Source organism: Heterodontus francisci, chromosome 10 (assembly GCF_036365525.1).
Source record: "Heterodontus francisci isolate sHetFra1 chromosome 10, sHetFra1.hap1, whole genome shotgun sequence".
NCBI lineage: Eukaryota > Metazoa > Chordata > Chondrichthyes > Heterodontiformes > Heterodontidae > Heterodontus > Heterodontus francisci.
This window is the reverse complement of record NC_090380.1, coordinates 10,254,641-10,269,466: the sequence shown is the minus strand read 5'-3', so window position 1 is coordinate 10,269,466 and position 14,826 is coordinate 10,254,641. Positions and strand designations below refer to the sequence as shown.

At 44.2% G+C, this 14,826-nt stretch overlaps 1 protein-coding gene across 3 annotated transcripts in view; it reads left to right on the top strand.

The window, feature by feature from the left end:
• Window positions 1-14,826, top strand: part of LOC137374285 (phosphorylase b kinase regulatory subunit alpha, liver isoform-like) — a 285,712-nt gene that overhangs the window by 99,367 nt on the left and 171,519 nt on the right. For all 3 annotated transcript variants that reach the window (XM_068040091.1, XM_068040092.1, XM_068040090.1), the window contains exons 16-17: window positions 10,297-10,406; window positions 10,993-11,137. In XM_068040091.1, the coding sequence (XP_067896192.1) occupies window positions 10,297-10,406; window positions 10,993-11,137 (255 nt within the window). The remainder of the gene's footprint in view (window positions 1-10,296; window positions 10,407-10,992; window positions 11,138-14,826) is intronic.

Sequence of the window (14,826 nt, the reverse complement as noted above, 5' to 3'; positions counted from 1 at the left end):
GTCATTAATATAAATCCGGAAGAGCAAGGGTCCCAACACTGACCCCTGGGGAGCTCCACTACAAATCTTCATACAGCCCGAAAACATCCTTTAATCACTTCTCTCTGTTTCCTGTCACGCAGCCAATTTCATATCTATGTTGCTACCTTCCTGCATATTCCATGAGCTATAACTTTGCTCACAAGTCTGTTTTATGGCGCTTTATAAAATGCTTTTTGGAAGTCCATGTACAGCACATAACAGAAAACAGGAGCAGGAGTAGGCCATTCGGCCCTTCAGGCCTGCTCAGCCATTCATTATGATCCCTGTTCCCGCTTTCTCCCCATATCTCTTGATCCCTTTGGCATTAAGAAATATATCTATCTCCTTCTTGAATATATTTAACGTCTTGGCCTCCACTGTCTTCTGCGGTAGAGAATTCCACAGGTTCACCACCCTTTGAGTAAAGAAATTTCTCCTCATCTCAGTTTTAAATGGCATACCCCATATCCTGAGACTGTGACCCCGGACTCACAACCCATCGGGAACATCCTCCCTGCATCTAGCCTGTCTAGTCCTGTTACAATTTTATAGGTTTCTATGAGATCCTCTCTCATTCTTCTAAACTCTAGCGAATATAGGCCTAGTCAACCCAATCTCTCCTCATACGTCAATCCTGCCATCCCAGGAATCAGCCTAGTAAATCTTCTTTGCACTCTCTCCATGGTAAGAACATCTTTCCTCAGATAAGGAGACCAAAACTGCACACAATACTCCAGATGTGGTCTCACCAAGGCCCTGTATAGCTGCAGTAAGACATCCTTGCTCCTGTACTCAAATCCTCTTGCAATGAAGGCCAACATACCATTCGTCTTCCTAACTGCTTGCTGCAGCTGAATGCTTGCTTTCAGCGACTGGTGTACAAGGACACCCAGGTCTCATTGCACCTCACCCTTTCCCAATCTATCACCATTCAGATAATAATCTGTCTTTCTGTTTTTACAACCAAAGTGGATAACCTCACATTTATCCATGATATACTGCAGCTGCCATGCATTTGCCCACTCACCCAACTTGTCCAAATCACATTGGAGCCTCTTTGCATCCTCCTCACAGCTCACCCCTCCACCCGCCCCCCCCCCCCCCCCACCCAGCATTGCTGTCATCAACCCTGTCGGTTACCCCTTCAAAAAACTCCAGCAGGTTAATTAAACATGATTTTCCCTTGACAAATCCGTGCTGGCTTTCTTTACTTAACCTGCATTTGTCCATGTTACTATTAATTTTGTCCCAAATTATTGTTTCGAGAAGTTTCTGCACCACCGAAGTTAAACTGACTGGCCTGTAGTTGCTGGGCTTATCTTTACATCCTTTTTTGAACAAGGGTGTAATGTTTGCAATTCTCCAGTCCTCTGGCACCACCCCTGAGTCTAAGGAAGACTGAAAAATTATGGCCAGTGCTTCTGCAATTTCCACTCTCACTTCCCGCAGTATCTTTGGATGCATCTCATCCGGCCCTGGTGCTTTATCAACTATAAGTATAGACAGCCTATCGAATACCTCCTCCTTTTCAATTTCACATTCTTCTAGTGTATTAATTACTTCCTCCTTCACTATTGCCTGGTTAGCATCCTCTTCCTTGGTGAAGACAAATGCAAAGTATTCATTTAATTACTCAGCTATTCCCCCTGTGTCCATGCATGAATGGAGTCTCTCTATTGGTCACTAACCTGCCCATTCCACCTTTTACCACCCTTTTACTATTTATATGCCAATAGAAGACTTTGGGATTCCCTTTTATGTTAGCTTACAGTCTCTTTTCACACTCTCTCTCTTTGCTTCTCTTATTTGCTTTCTCACTTCCCCTCTGAAGCTTCTATATTTAGCCTGATTCTCCATTGTATTAGTTACCTCACGTCTGCCATTAGCACATATTTTCTTCTTCTTCTTCATCTCTATCTCCAGGGAGCTCTGGATTTGTTTGCCCTCCTTTCCCCTTAAGGGGAACTTACCTTGACTGTGCCCGAATTATCTCTTCTTTGAAGGTAGCCCTTTGTTCAGCGACTGTATTTCCTACCAACCTTCGACTCCAATTTATTCGCTCCGGCTCCGTTCTTACCCCATTGAAGTTGGCTTTCCCCCAGTTAATTATTCCTACTCTGGATTGTTCTTTGTCCTTTTCCATAGTCAGCCTAAACATTATGATACAATGATCACTATCCCTGAAATACTCTCGTACTGGTACTTGATCCACTTGGCCCACCTCATTCCCAAGGTCTAGCAGAGCCTCCTTTCTCGTTGGACTCGAAAGATACTGCTGTAGCAAATTTTCCTGAACACACTCTAGTAACTCTTACCCCTCTCTGCCCTTTACACTACCACTATCCCAGTCTATGTTTGGATAATTAAAGTCTCCCATTATAACTACTCTGTATTCTTGCACCTCTCTCTAATTTCCTTACAAATTTGTTCCTATACACCTTCCCACTAGCTGGTGGTCTATAGACAACATTGAGCAATGTAACTGCCCCTTTTTTTATTCCTTAGCTCTAGCCAAATTGATTCTGTCCTTGACCCCACTGGGACATCCTTTCTCTCCAGCACTGCAATGCTCTCCTTAATCAATACCTCCACCCCGGCCCTTTTTTCCCTTTCCTATCTTTCCTGAACACCTTGTATGCAGGAATATTGAACACCCTTTTCTTTGAGCCAGGACTCTGTTATAGTCACAATGACATATTTGCGCGTGTCAGTCTGTGCCTGTACCTCACCAGTCTTTTAACCACACTCTGTGCATTCACATACATGCACATTAACCCTGATTTCTACTTTATTACTTCCTTCCCTACTCTGCCCCCATCCTGTCTGTCCTAGATGTGACTCCAGATCCATAGCAATGTGTTTGACTCTTAACTTGGAAATGGTATAAGCAAGCCACTCAGTTGTATCAAACCGCTACAGATAGTACCTACACCACATTCACTACAGCGGTTCAAGCAGGCAGCTCAACACCATCCTCTCAAGGGCAATTAGTGATGAACAATAAATGCCAGTGACGCTCGCACCCCAAGAATGAATAAAAAAACTGCTTGTTCCAAGACCACAAGAAATAGGAGCAGGTGTAGAACATATGACCCATCGCGCCTGCTCCACCATTCAATATGATCATGGCTGATCTTGGGCATTAATTCCACTTTCCTGCCCGCTCCTCATATCCCTTGATTCCCTGCAAGACCAAAAATCTATCTATCCCAGCCTTAAATGTATTCAATGATGAAGCATCCACAACCCTCTGGGGTAGAGAATTCCAAAGATTCACAATCCTTTGAGTGAAGTAATTTCTCCTCATCTCAGTCCTTAATCCTGAGACTGTGTCCTCGTGTTCTAGATTCCCTGACCACTGGGAACAATCTCTCAGCTTCTACCCTATCAAGCCCTTTCAGAATCTTGTCTGTCTCAATTAGATCGCCTCTCATTCTTCTAAACTCCAGAGAATATCGGCCCAATTTACTCAGCCTCTCATCATAGGACAAGCCCCTCATCCCAGGGACCAATTTAGTAAATCTTTGCTTCACGGCCTCCAGTGCAAATATATCCTTTCTTAAATGTGGAGACCAAAACTACACACAGTATCCCAGTTGCAGTCTCACCAAAGCCCAGTACAATTCTAGTAAAACTTCTTTATTCCTGTACTCCAATCCCTTTGCAATAAAGGCCAACATACCATTTGCCTTCCTGACAGCTTGCTGCACCTGCATGTTAACTTTGTGTGTTGTATGAGTACACCGAGTCTCTCTGAACATCCACACTTAGCAGTTTCACACCTTTTAAAAAATATTCTGCTTTTCTATTTTTCTGACCAAAGTGAACAACTTCCCTACATTATACTCCATTTGCTGTCTTGTTGCCCACTCACTTAACCTGTCTGTATCTCTTTGCACCCTCTCGACATCCTCCCCGCAGCTTACCTTTCCACAGAGCTTTGTATCATCAGCAAACTTGGATACATTACTCTCTGTCTCTTCATCCAAGTCGTTAATATAGAGTGTAAATAGCTGAGGTCCCAGCACTGATCCTTGCGGCACCCCACTATTCACTGCCTGCCAACTTGAAAATGCGTCATTTATAGAAATATAGAAAATAGGAGCCGGAGTAGGCCATTCGGCCCTTCGAACCTGCTCCGCCATTCATTATGATCATGGCTGATCATGCAACTCAGTAACCAGTTCCTGCTTTCGCCCCATACCCTTTGATCCCTTTAGACCCAAGACCTATATCTAACTCCTTCTTGAAAACATACAATGTTTTGGCCTCAACTGTTTTCTGTGGTAGCAAATACCACAGGTTCACCACTCTCTGGGTGAAGAAGTTTCTCCTCATCTCAGTCCTGAATGGTTTACCCCGTATCCTTAGACTATGACCCCTGGTTCTGGATTCCCCCACCATTGGGAACATCCTTCCTGCATCTACCCTGTCAAGTCCTGTTAGAATTTTATAGGTTTCTATGAGATCCCCCCCTCACTCTTCTGAACTCCAGCGAATATAATCCTAACTGCCTCAATCTCTCTTCATACGTCAGTCCCGCCATCCCAGGAATCAGTCTGGTAAACCTTCGCTGCACTCCCTCTATAGCAAGAACATCCTTCCTCGGATAAGGAGACCGGAGACCAAAACTGTACACAATATTCCAGGTGTGGCCCTGTATAATTGCAGCAAGACATCCCTGCTCCTGTACTCGAATCGTCTCGCTATGAAGGCCAACATACCATTTGTCTTTTTTAACTGCCTGTTCTACCTGCTTGCTTACCTTCAGCACCTACGAACACCCAGGTCTCGCTGCATATTCCCCTCTCTTAGTTGATAGCCATTCAGATAATAATCTGCCTTCCTGTTTTTGCTACCAAAGTGGATAACCTCACATTTATCCACATTGTACTGCATCTGCCATGCATTAGCCCACTCACTCAACTTGTCCAAATCACCCTGAAGCCTCTCTGCATCCTCCTCACAACTCGCCCTCCCACCCAGTTTTGTGTCATCTGCAAATTTGGAGATATTACATTTAGTTCCCTCATCTAAATCATTAATATATATTGTGAATAGTTGGGGTCCGAGCACCGATCCCTGCGGTACCCCACTAGTCAGTGCATGCCATTCGGAAAAAAGACCCATTTATCCCTACTCTTTGTTTCCTGTCTGCCAACCAATTTTCTATCCATCGCAATACACTACCCCAATCCCATGCGCTTTAATTTTACACGCTAATCTCTTATGTGGGACTTTGTCGAAAGCCTTCTGAAAGTCCAAATAAACCACATCCACTGGCTCCCTCTCATCAACTCTACTGGCTATATCCTCGAAGAATTCTAGTAGATTTGTCAAGCATGAATTTCCTTTCAAAAAACCTGCTGACTCTGCCCAATTCTACCACTGTTCTCTAAGTGCTCTGCTATAAAATCTTTGATAATGGACTCCAGAGTTTTCCCCACTACCAACGTCAGGCTGACTACTCTATAATTCCCTACTTTCTCTCTACCTCCCTTTTTAAATAGTGGGGTTACATTAGCTACCCTCCAATCTGTAGGAACTGTTGCAGAGTCTATCGAATCTTGGAAGATGACCACCAATGCATCCACTGTTTCTAGGGCCACTTCCTTAAGTACTCTGGGATGCATACCATCAGGCCCTGGAGATTTATCGGCCTTCAATCCCACCAATTTTCCCAACACCATTTCTCTACTAATACTGATTTCCTTCAGTTCCTCTCTCTCGCTAAGCCGTGTGTTCCCCAACATTTCTGATCTGATATTTGTGTCCTCCTTTGTGAAGACAGAATCAAAGTATGCATTTAGTTGGTCAGCCATATCTTTGTTCCCCATAATAAATTACCATGCTTCTGACTGTAAGGGACCTACATTTGTCTTCACCAATCTTTTTCTCTTCACATGCCGATAGAAACTTTTACAGTCAGTTTTTATGTTCCCCGCAAGCTTGCTCTCATACTCTATTTTCCCCTTCTTAATCAATCCCTTGGTCCTGCTCCCAGTCCTCAGGTCTGTTGTTTTTTCTGGCGAATTTATATGCCTCTTCCTTGGATCTAATGCTATCTCTAATTTCCCTTGTCAGCCATGGTTTGGCTACCTTTCCCGTTTTACTTTTGCGCCAGGCAGGAATAAACAATTGTTGCAGTTCATGTTGAAGCTTTCTACTTCCTGTCTGTTAACCAATCCTCTATCCACACTCATATATTACCCCCAACTCCATGAGCCCTTATCTTGCCTATTAATCTTTTATATGGCACCTTATCGAATGCCTTTTGAAAATCCAGGTATGCGACATCTACCGGTTCCCCTTTATCTACTCGACCAGTTACATCCTCAAAGACCTCTAATAAATTTGTCAAACATGATTTCCCTTTGGTCAAACCATGTTGACTGTCTGAGCATACTATGATTTTTTAAGTGCAATGTTAAGACTTCCTTAATAATAGGTTCCAGCACTTACCCGATAACTGATGTCTGTCTAACTGGCCTGCAGTTCCCTGTTGTCTCTCTCCCTCCTTTCTTGAATAGCGGTGTTACATTTACTAACTTCCAATCCACTGGGACCATGCGAGAATCAAGGAAACTCATCAGCAGTCCATCCACTATCTCTGCAGCTACCTCTTTTAGAATCCTAGGATGTAGGCCATCAGGTCCTGGGGACTTGTCCGTTTTTAGTGCCTTAAGTTTCTCCAATACTTTTTCTTTGCTGATATTAATTACCTTAATTTCCTCACTCTTAATTAGCCCCTTGGTTACCCTGTATTTCCAGTATGGAACTTATGTCTTGTACTGTGAAGATACTCGCAATGGACAAAATTTTGTTCTGCCCATGGAGACTAGCACAGAGACGGGAGGGCCAGACAAAATGGCAGGGGGCACCGTTCCCAGCGTTGCCTGGGCCCCCTGCCATTTTGTCCAGGATGTCTTCAGTCTTCCCGCTTCAGGCCAATTGAGGCCCTTAAGTGGACAATTAATGGCCACTTAAGGGCCTCTTCCTGCCTCCACCTCAACCCTGGCGGGTTCCTAGTAGGGTTGGGTGTGTCCCTCCTTTTGGGGGCATTCCCCCGACCCTCACTAATGCCTCCCACCCCGTCACCGGGGCCTGCCTGACAGGCCCCAGCAACCCCAATCCCACTTACCTCTCCTGCGGTCCCCAATGTCCTTAATGTTGCAGGGTGTCCTGCCGTACCGGCCATGGCCACTGCTCTCCCAGTGGTGCTGATGGTACTGCAGAGCTGCTGGCCCTTTGACTGACTATCAGCTCTGGAGATAGGAGCTTGTCCTTTTAAAGGGACGATGTCCCCTACAGTGGGCTGCTAATTGGCTGGCCGCCATGGAATTCCAACGGGGCTCTGATAAAGGGTTTTCTCTCCCCTCTCCCCCCAAACTTCTGCCGCACAACTGGGACCTCTGTTGCTGGAGTAAAATCCAGCCCAACGTGTATGTTTAACGTCTCTGCCATTTTCTCATTCCCCATGATAATCTCTCCTGTCTCCTGTCTAAAGGACCAATGTTTACTTTTGCTACTGTCCTCTTTTTATACTTGTTAAAGCTCTTACAATCTGTTTTTATATTCCTGGCTAGTTTACTCTTCTGTTTTTTCCTTTTTTATCAACTTTTTGCTTACCCTTTGCTGGTTTCTAAAACACTCCTAATCTGCAGGCTTACTACTATTCCTTTCGAGATTATAAGCCTCTTCTTTTAATCTAATACTGTCCTTAACCCCCTTAGTAAGCCACAGATGGATCTTTCTTGCTGAGTTTTTGTTTTTCGATGGAATGTATTTTTGTTAAACATTTTGAATAATATGTTTAAATGTTTCCCACTGTTCATTTACCGCCATACCTTTTAGTCTATTTACCCAATTGACCAGAGCCAATTCTCCACCTGCCCTGCCCTGCCCTGTATACCAAGTTTAAGATTCTTGTTTGGGACTGGAATATGGTACTAGTCAAATCACTATGTTGTTCACTTGAGTTTCATCACTGTGTTGTTCATGCTTGTTAAATCACTGTTGTTCACATTAATGTGTTTAGTCTATACTAGTTAAATCCGTTGGTGTTATTCACACTCATTAAATTGCTGTGTGTTGTTTACACTAGCTAAACCACTATTTTGTTCACACTCGTTCGATCCTTGTATTGTTCATATTAGTTAAATCAGTGTTTTTCCACTCTAGTTAAATCACTGTGTTGGTCACACTAGTTAAATTGGTGTGTGTTGGTCATACCATTTAGTTTTTGTTGTTCACACTAGTTAAATTGGACTGTTAAATCACTGCTGTTCATAGTCGTTAAACCACTATGGTTGCACAAGTTAAATCACTTCACACTAGTTAAATCACTAGTTATATCAGGCTGTGTTGTTCACACTAGTTAAATCAGTGTGTTGTTCGATCACACTAGTTGAATCAGTGTGTGGTGTTCATACTAATTAAATTACTGTGTTGATCACACTAGTTAAATCAGGGTGTGTTGTTCATGCTAGTTAAACCACTGTATGTTGTTCACACCAGTTAAATCACTATTGTTCACACTAGTGTAATCGGTGTGTGTTGTTCACACTAGTTAAACCACAGTGTTCGCACTAGTTGAATTGGTGTGTGTTCACACTGGTTAAATCACCATTGTTCACACTAGTTAAACTGATGTGTGTTGTTAAATTAGTTAGATCATTTTTGTTCACACTAGTTAAATTAGTGGGAGTTGGTCACACTAGTTAAATCATTTTTGTTCATACAAGTTAAACCACTGAGTTGGTCAAACTAGTTAAAACGCTTATTGTTGTTCACATTAGTTAAATCATGATTGTTCACATGAATTAAATTAGTGTGTGTTGTTCATTCCAGTTACATCACTCTGTCGTTCACACTATTTAAGTCACTGTGTGGTTCAAACTATTTAAGTCACTGTGTGGTCCATACTGGTTAAGTCACTGTGTGGTTCATACTGGTTAAGTCACTGTGTTGTTTACACTAGTTATGTCATTGTGTGGTTCACACTAGTTAAATCACTGTGTTGTTCACACTGGTTAAGTCACTGTGTGGTTCACACTAGTTAAGTCACTGTGTAGTTCACACTAGTTAAGTCACTGTGTTGTTTACACTAGTTATGTCATTGTGTGGTTCACACTGGTTAAGTCACTGTGTGGTTCACACTAGTTAAGTCACTGTGCAGTTCACACTAGTTAAGTCACTGTGTGGTTCACACTGGTTAAGTCACTGTGTGGTTCATACTAGTTAAGTCACTGTGTTGTTTACACTAGTTATGTCATTGTGTGGTTCACACTGGTTAAGTCACTGTGTGGTTCACACTAGTTAAGTCACTGTGTAGTTAACACTAGTTAAGTCACTGTGTGGTTCACACTGGTTAAATTACTATCTCTCATATCAATAAACACAGGAGAGCTGTGATTTGTAACACAATTCATTGAGCTTAGACAGTAAATCTCAGGATGGGACCAAAAATTCTGAAGAAAATCATGAAGTGATAAGGCAAGTGTGAGAATCTGAAATAACAGAAATTTATGGAAATGAACAAAGTCTGGAGAATATTGACAGAGATTCATTTATCTGCTTTTGTTCTTGTGGAGCAGATACATTTCCAGTGCTGCGTCTCATTCTCTTTTTCTTCATGCTCTCTCTCTTTCTTTCACCAGTTTTTCTTTATCTCTTTCTCATTTCTCTTTCCCTTCTATCTCGCTTTCTCTTTGTATGGCAGTGAGTGCACAGTAAATCATAAACTGTTCATTCTTGACTGTGTAATTTGTAGTTTGTCAAATTGGCCACTTTCTGATTTCAGCTATTCAGTTTAATCACTGCCTCTTGGTAAAAAGTTTCCTCTTTCCCTCTTCATCTCCTGCCTCCTGATTCCTTTCCCTATTTTCCTGCAGCATCTCTTGCTCCCTTTACCTGATTCTCATACCCTCCTGCACTCTCCATTTCTTCTCCGTGTGAGAGATGGATCCTGAGGCTTTCCTCTGTGCCAGCTTTAACGAATTTGTAGCACATTGCTGGGCTGGCGCACTGAGAGAAATAACAGGGCAAGGACCTGGCTACGTGTGGCAGAGTGACCAATCCTCCTCACTTTATAGACCTGGCGTTGGAGAATGTGGAACGTGTGAGGTGGAAAAGTCTTCCTTCACCAGAGTCAGTATGACTTCCTGTTTTAGGCTTGGGCAGAGTTTTTTTTCTTCTGTGAAGCAATCAAAAGAATTTGTGCCCCCTTGCTGATGGTGAAGCAACAAGTGGAATGATTGTTTCATCTCTTAACAGGATGCAATAAGAAACTGAAACTCAGTGGGCGCCCGTATAGACATATTGGTGTCCTTGGTACATCCAAGTTATATGTAATCAGAAACCAGACCTTCACTTTTACTCCACAGGTAAGCATCTGAATTGTCCAGAAGTTAATAGTACATTTCTTTGAACTATTTCTCAACTTGTGCCGTGGAATACATAACTGCATCCTAAAACTCAGCTCATAACGCCGCATACATTGCTTTGATATGTTCAATAACATTGTAAACATTTAGCACAAAATGTCAAATTGGAAGAGTTAGGTTGCATGTTGATACTTCTGAATGTTTAACATTCGGGCAGATATCTGCTTGGAAATCATTGTTTTATTCCCTATCCTCTCCCATTCCTGTGAAAATGATTTGGCTTGTGGGCTAAAAATGAAAATTGCCTTTCAAAACAGTTCCATTGCTGAGAGTTCTAATCCACTTCCCCCTTGGTGGTTGTGGGGGGGAAACGAGATATGAAGATTATTACAAGGGCAGAATTAAGAAATACGCATTTCACCGCTTCAGTTTTAGGCTTGGATATTTTAGAACATTTCCTCAGTGTTATATCAAATGAAAATTACCAAAATGTTTATTTCCCTTCCCCGGAGTATATGATATTCTAAATACGTGTAAGGGTTTTCTGCTGTTTAATCATTTTTCATTGTGCTTTTTTAATGAACAGTTTATCGATCAACATCAGTTTTATTTGGCCCTGGATAATCGTATGATTGTGGAAATGCTCCGCACTGACCTTGCTTACCTCTTCTCCTGTTGGAAGGTGACAGGTCGTCCAACAGTCACGTTTCCAATCACCAAGAGCATGCTATGTAAGACTCTAACTTCTCTCTGTAATTCTTGTTGGAAACAGAATTAATCTCAATGGCAGATATGACATGGGCGGCACAGTGGCGCAGTGGTTAGCACCGCAGCCTCACAGCTCCAGCGACCCAGGTTCGGTTCTGGGTACTGCCTGTGCGGAGTTTGCAAGTTCTCCCTGTGACCGCGAGGGTTTCCGCCGGGTGCTCCGGTTTCCTCCCACAGCCAAAGACTTGCAGGTTGATAGGTAAATTGGCCATTATAAATTGCCCGTAGTGTAGGTAGGTGGTAGAGGAATTGAGGGGATGTGGTAGGAATATGGGATTAATGTAGGATTAGTATAAATGGGTGGTTGATGGTCGGCACAGACTCGGTGGGCCGAAGGGCCTGTTTCAGTGCTGTATCTCTAAACAAATAAAAATAAATAAATATCATGATTACTCATTTTACGACATAAGGAAAACTTGGAAGGGCTGTGGGGAAAGAGCAGGGGAGTGGGATTAATTGAATAGCTCTTTCAAAGTGCTGGCATGGACATGATAGGCCAAATGGCCTCCTTCTGTGATAGATATTACTTGTTCAGTAACAATCAATAGTTGATGGTATTTATTTTTGAGAAATGACAATGATGGTTAGATTGCTAACATGCGCAGTCTGGTGAAATTGAAATAATAGACACCTTATATTCCCCAAGGAGTGACTGATTAGATTTGGCTTTGCATGTTTCCTTGTATCTTTACTTGATGTTTAAAGTAGTTTCACAGCTGGTAGGGTGTTGATTGCATGTAGTTTTAAAGCACTTGCTTTGTCCCATTCACCCAGCCGGCATCGACCTAGGCACCTAAAGTGACAATGACACACCCTGCCCTGTTGACCCTGCAAAGTCCTCCTCACAAATATCTGGGTACTGATATTACAATTGGGAGACCTATTGCACAGACTAAACAAGTAATAGGCTGACATGGTCATACTCACCGAATCATACATAACAGCCAATCTCCCAGACACCTCCATCACCATCCCCGGGTATGCCCTGTCCCACCAGCAGGACAGACCCACTAGAGGTGGCGGCATAGTGGTATACAGTCGGCAGGGAGTTGCCCTGGGAGCCTTCAACATTGACTCCGGACCCCATGACGTCTCATGGCATCAGGTCAAAAAGGGCAAGGAAACCTCCTGCTTATTCCCACCTACTGCCCTCCCTCAGCTGATGAATCAGTACTCCTCGATGTTGAACCCCACTTGGAAGAAGCACTGAAGGTGGCAAAGGCACAGAATGCACTCTGGGTTGGGGACATCAATGTCCATCATCAAGAGTGGCTCGGTAGCACCACTACTGACCGAGCTGGCCGAGTCCTAAAGGACATAGCTGCTAGACTGGGTCAGCGGCAGATGGTCAGAGAACCAACAAGTGGGAACATAGGAGCAGGAGCAGGCCATTCAGCCCATCGGGCCTGCCCTGTCATTCAGTACGATCCTGGCTGATTCAGTGCCTTTTTCCCGCACTATCCTCATATCCTCTCATGTCATTGGTATTTAGAAATCTGTCAATCTCTGCTTTACATATGCTCAATGACTGAGCTTCCATAACCCTCTGGGGTAGAGAATTCCAAAGATTCACAACCCTCTGAGTAAAGAACTTTCTCCTCATCGGTCCTAAGTGGCTTCCCCCTTATTTTGATATTGTGTCCCCATGGTTCTAGACTCCCCAACCAGAGGAAACATCTTAACTACTTGACCTCGTCCTCACCAATCAACCCATTGCAGATGCATCTGTCCATAACAGAGTTAGTAGGAGTGACCACCACACAGTCCTTGTGGAGACAAAGTCCCATGTTCACACTGAGGACATGCTTCATCATGTTGTGTGGCAATACCACCGTGCTAAATGGGATAGATTCAGAACAGATCTAGCAATGCAAAACTGAGTATCCATGAGGCTCTGAGGATTCAGCAGCAGCAGAATTATATTCCACCACAATCAGTAGCATATCCCCCACTCTACCATTACCATCAAGCCAGGAGACCAACCCTGGTTCAATGAAGCGTGCAGGAGGGCATTCCAGGAACAGCACCAGGCAGACCTCAAAATGAGGTGTCAACCTGGTGAAGCTACAACACAGGACTACATGCTTGCTAAACAGTGAAAGCAGCAGGCAATAGAGCTACGACCCCACAACCAGCGGATCATAGCTAAGCTCTGCAGTCCTACCACATCCAGTTATTAATAGTGGTGGACAATTGTACAACTGACAGGAGGAGGATGCTCCACAAACATCCCCATCCTCAACAATGGGAGAGCCCAACACATCAGTGCAAAAGACAAGGCTGAAGCATTTGCATCCATCTTCAGCCAGAAGTGTCGAGTTGATGATCCAACTGGGCCTCCTCCTGAGGTCCCCAGCATCACAGATGCCAGACTTCAGCCAATTCGATTCACTGCACCTGATATCAAGAAACGGCCGAAGGCACTGGATACTGCAAAGGCTATGGACCCTAACAACATGACGACCTGTTTATTCCCACTGTCTGTTTCCAATCCCACGAGTCCCAGTTTTGTGTTACTACCTCTTGTGTAGCACCTTATCAAAAGCTTTTTGAAAAACCAAACACACTGCATCCATTGGTTGACCTTATCCTCAGAAAACTCCTAACAGATTTGTCAGAGTTGGGCAGAGAAATGGCAGATGGAGTTCAATCAGGGTAAATGCGAGGTGATGCATTTTGGAAGATCCAATTCAAGAGTGAACTATACAGTAAATGGAAAAGTCCTGGGGAAAATGGATGTGCAGAGAGATTTGGGTGTTCAGGTCCATTGTTCACCCCATAGACCCTCAGACAACCCCTCACCCCCTAGATCCCTCCGACAACTGCTCACCACTGAGATGCCTCTGACATCCCCTTCGACCCCAGAAACCCCTCAGACATCTCCCTCGCACCCCAAGACTTCCCATCAATGATTCTACATGTTGATTTTCTGAGTTAAGATCCTGGGGCTGGATTTTCAAACACCTGTGGGGGGTGAGGTCTGGAGTGGACACTTTGTAAATAATGCTGCCTGATGACGTGTCAGTCTTGCGAGGCCTCCGGAACGTGCTGCAATTTTCAAAGTGAGGGTGGGAGGTGTGGAGGGGAGGGAGGGGTGGTTCTTGTGGAGTGGGGGAGGGGAGAGTGGGGCGGGGGGGGAGGGGAGAGTGGGGCGGGGGAGGGGGGAGTGGGGGTGGGGAGAGTTGGGCGGGGGAGGGGGGAGCGGGGTGGGGGAGTGGTGTGTGGAGAGTGGACAGGCGGGTTGGGGGGATTGGGACTGGGGAGCCAGCAATCCGTTCACCTACAATGAATTGCCCGTTAAGCTCATTGAAGAGCTTGTTAATGGGCTAACACAGTGCTATTTAAATATGCAAAGTCCCCAATTGGGCTGGAGGTGAGCTCAGCATGCAATTAGTAGCACCAGGCACTGCCTGGAGACAGGATGTGGCTCTGGAGTGTAATACTGAAAGGCAGACAAATGGCAGCCATGACTGGCCCTGCAGATTGGAGCAGGCAGGAGAGCAGAGGGCCAGCGGCCTCATGGTGCATACAAGGAGACAAACAGTTAATCACGAGGTACCTGACCTGCTCTACTCAAGCAATGGCAACTTTGTACCACCACTCGTGCACCTTAGTTTGAATAACCCTTTTTTTTTGCAACACTTTAATTCAG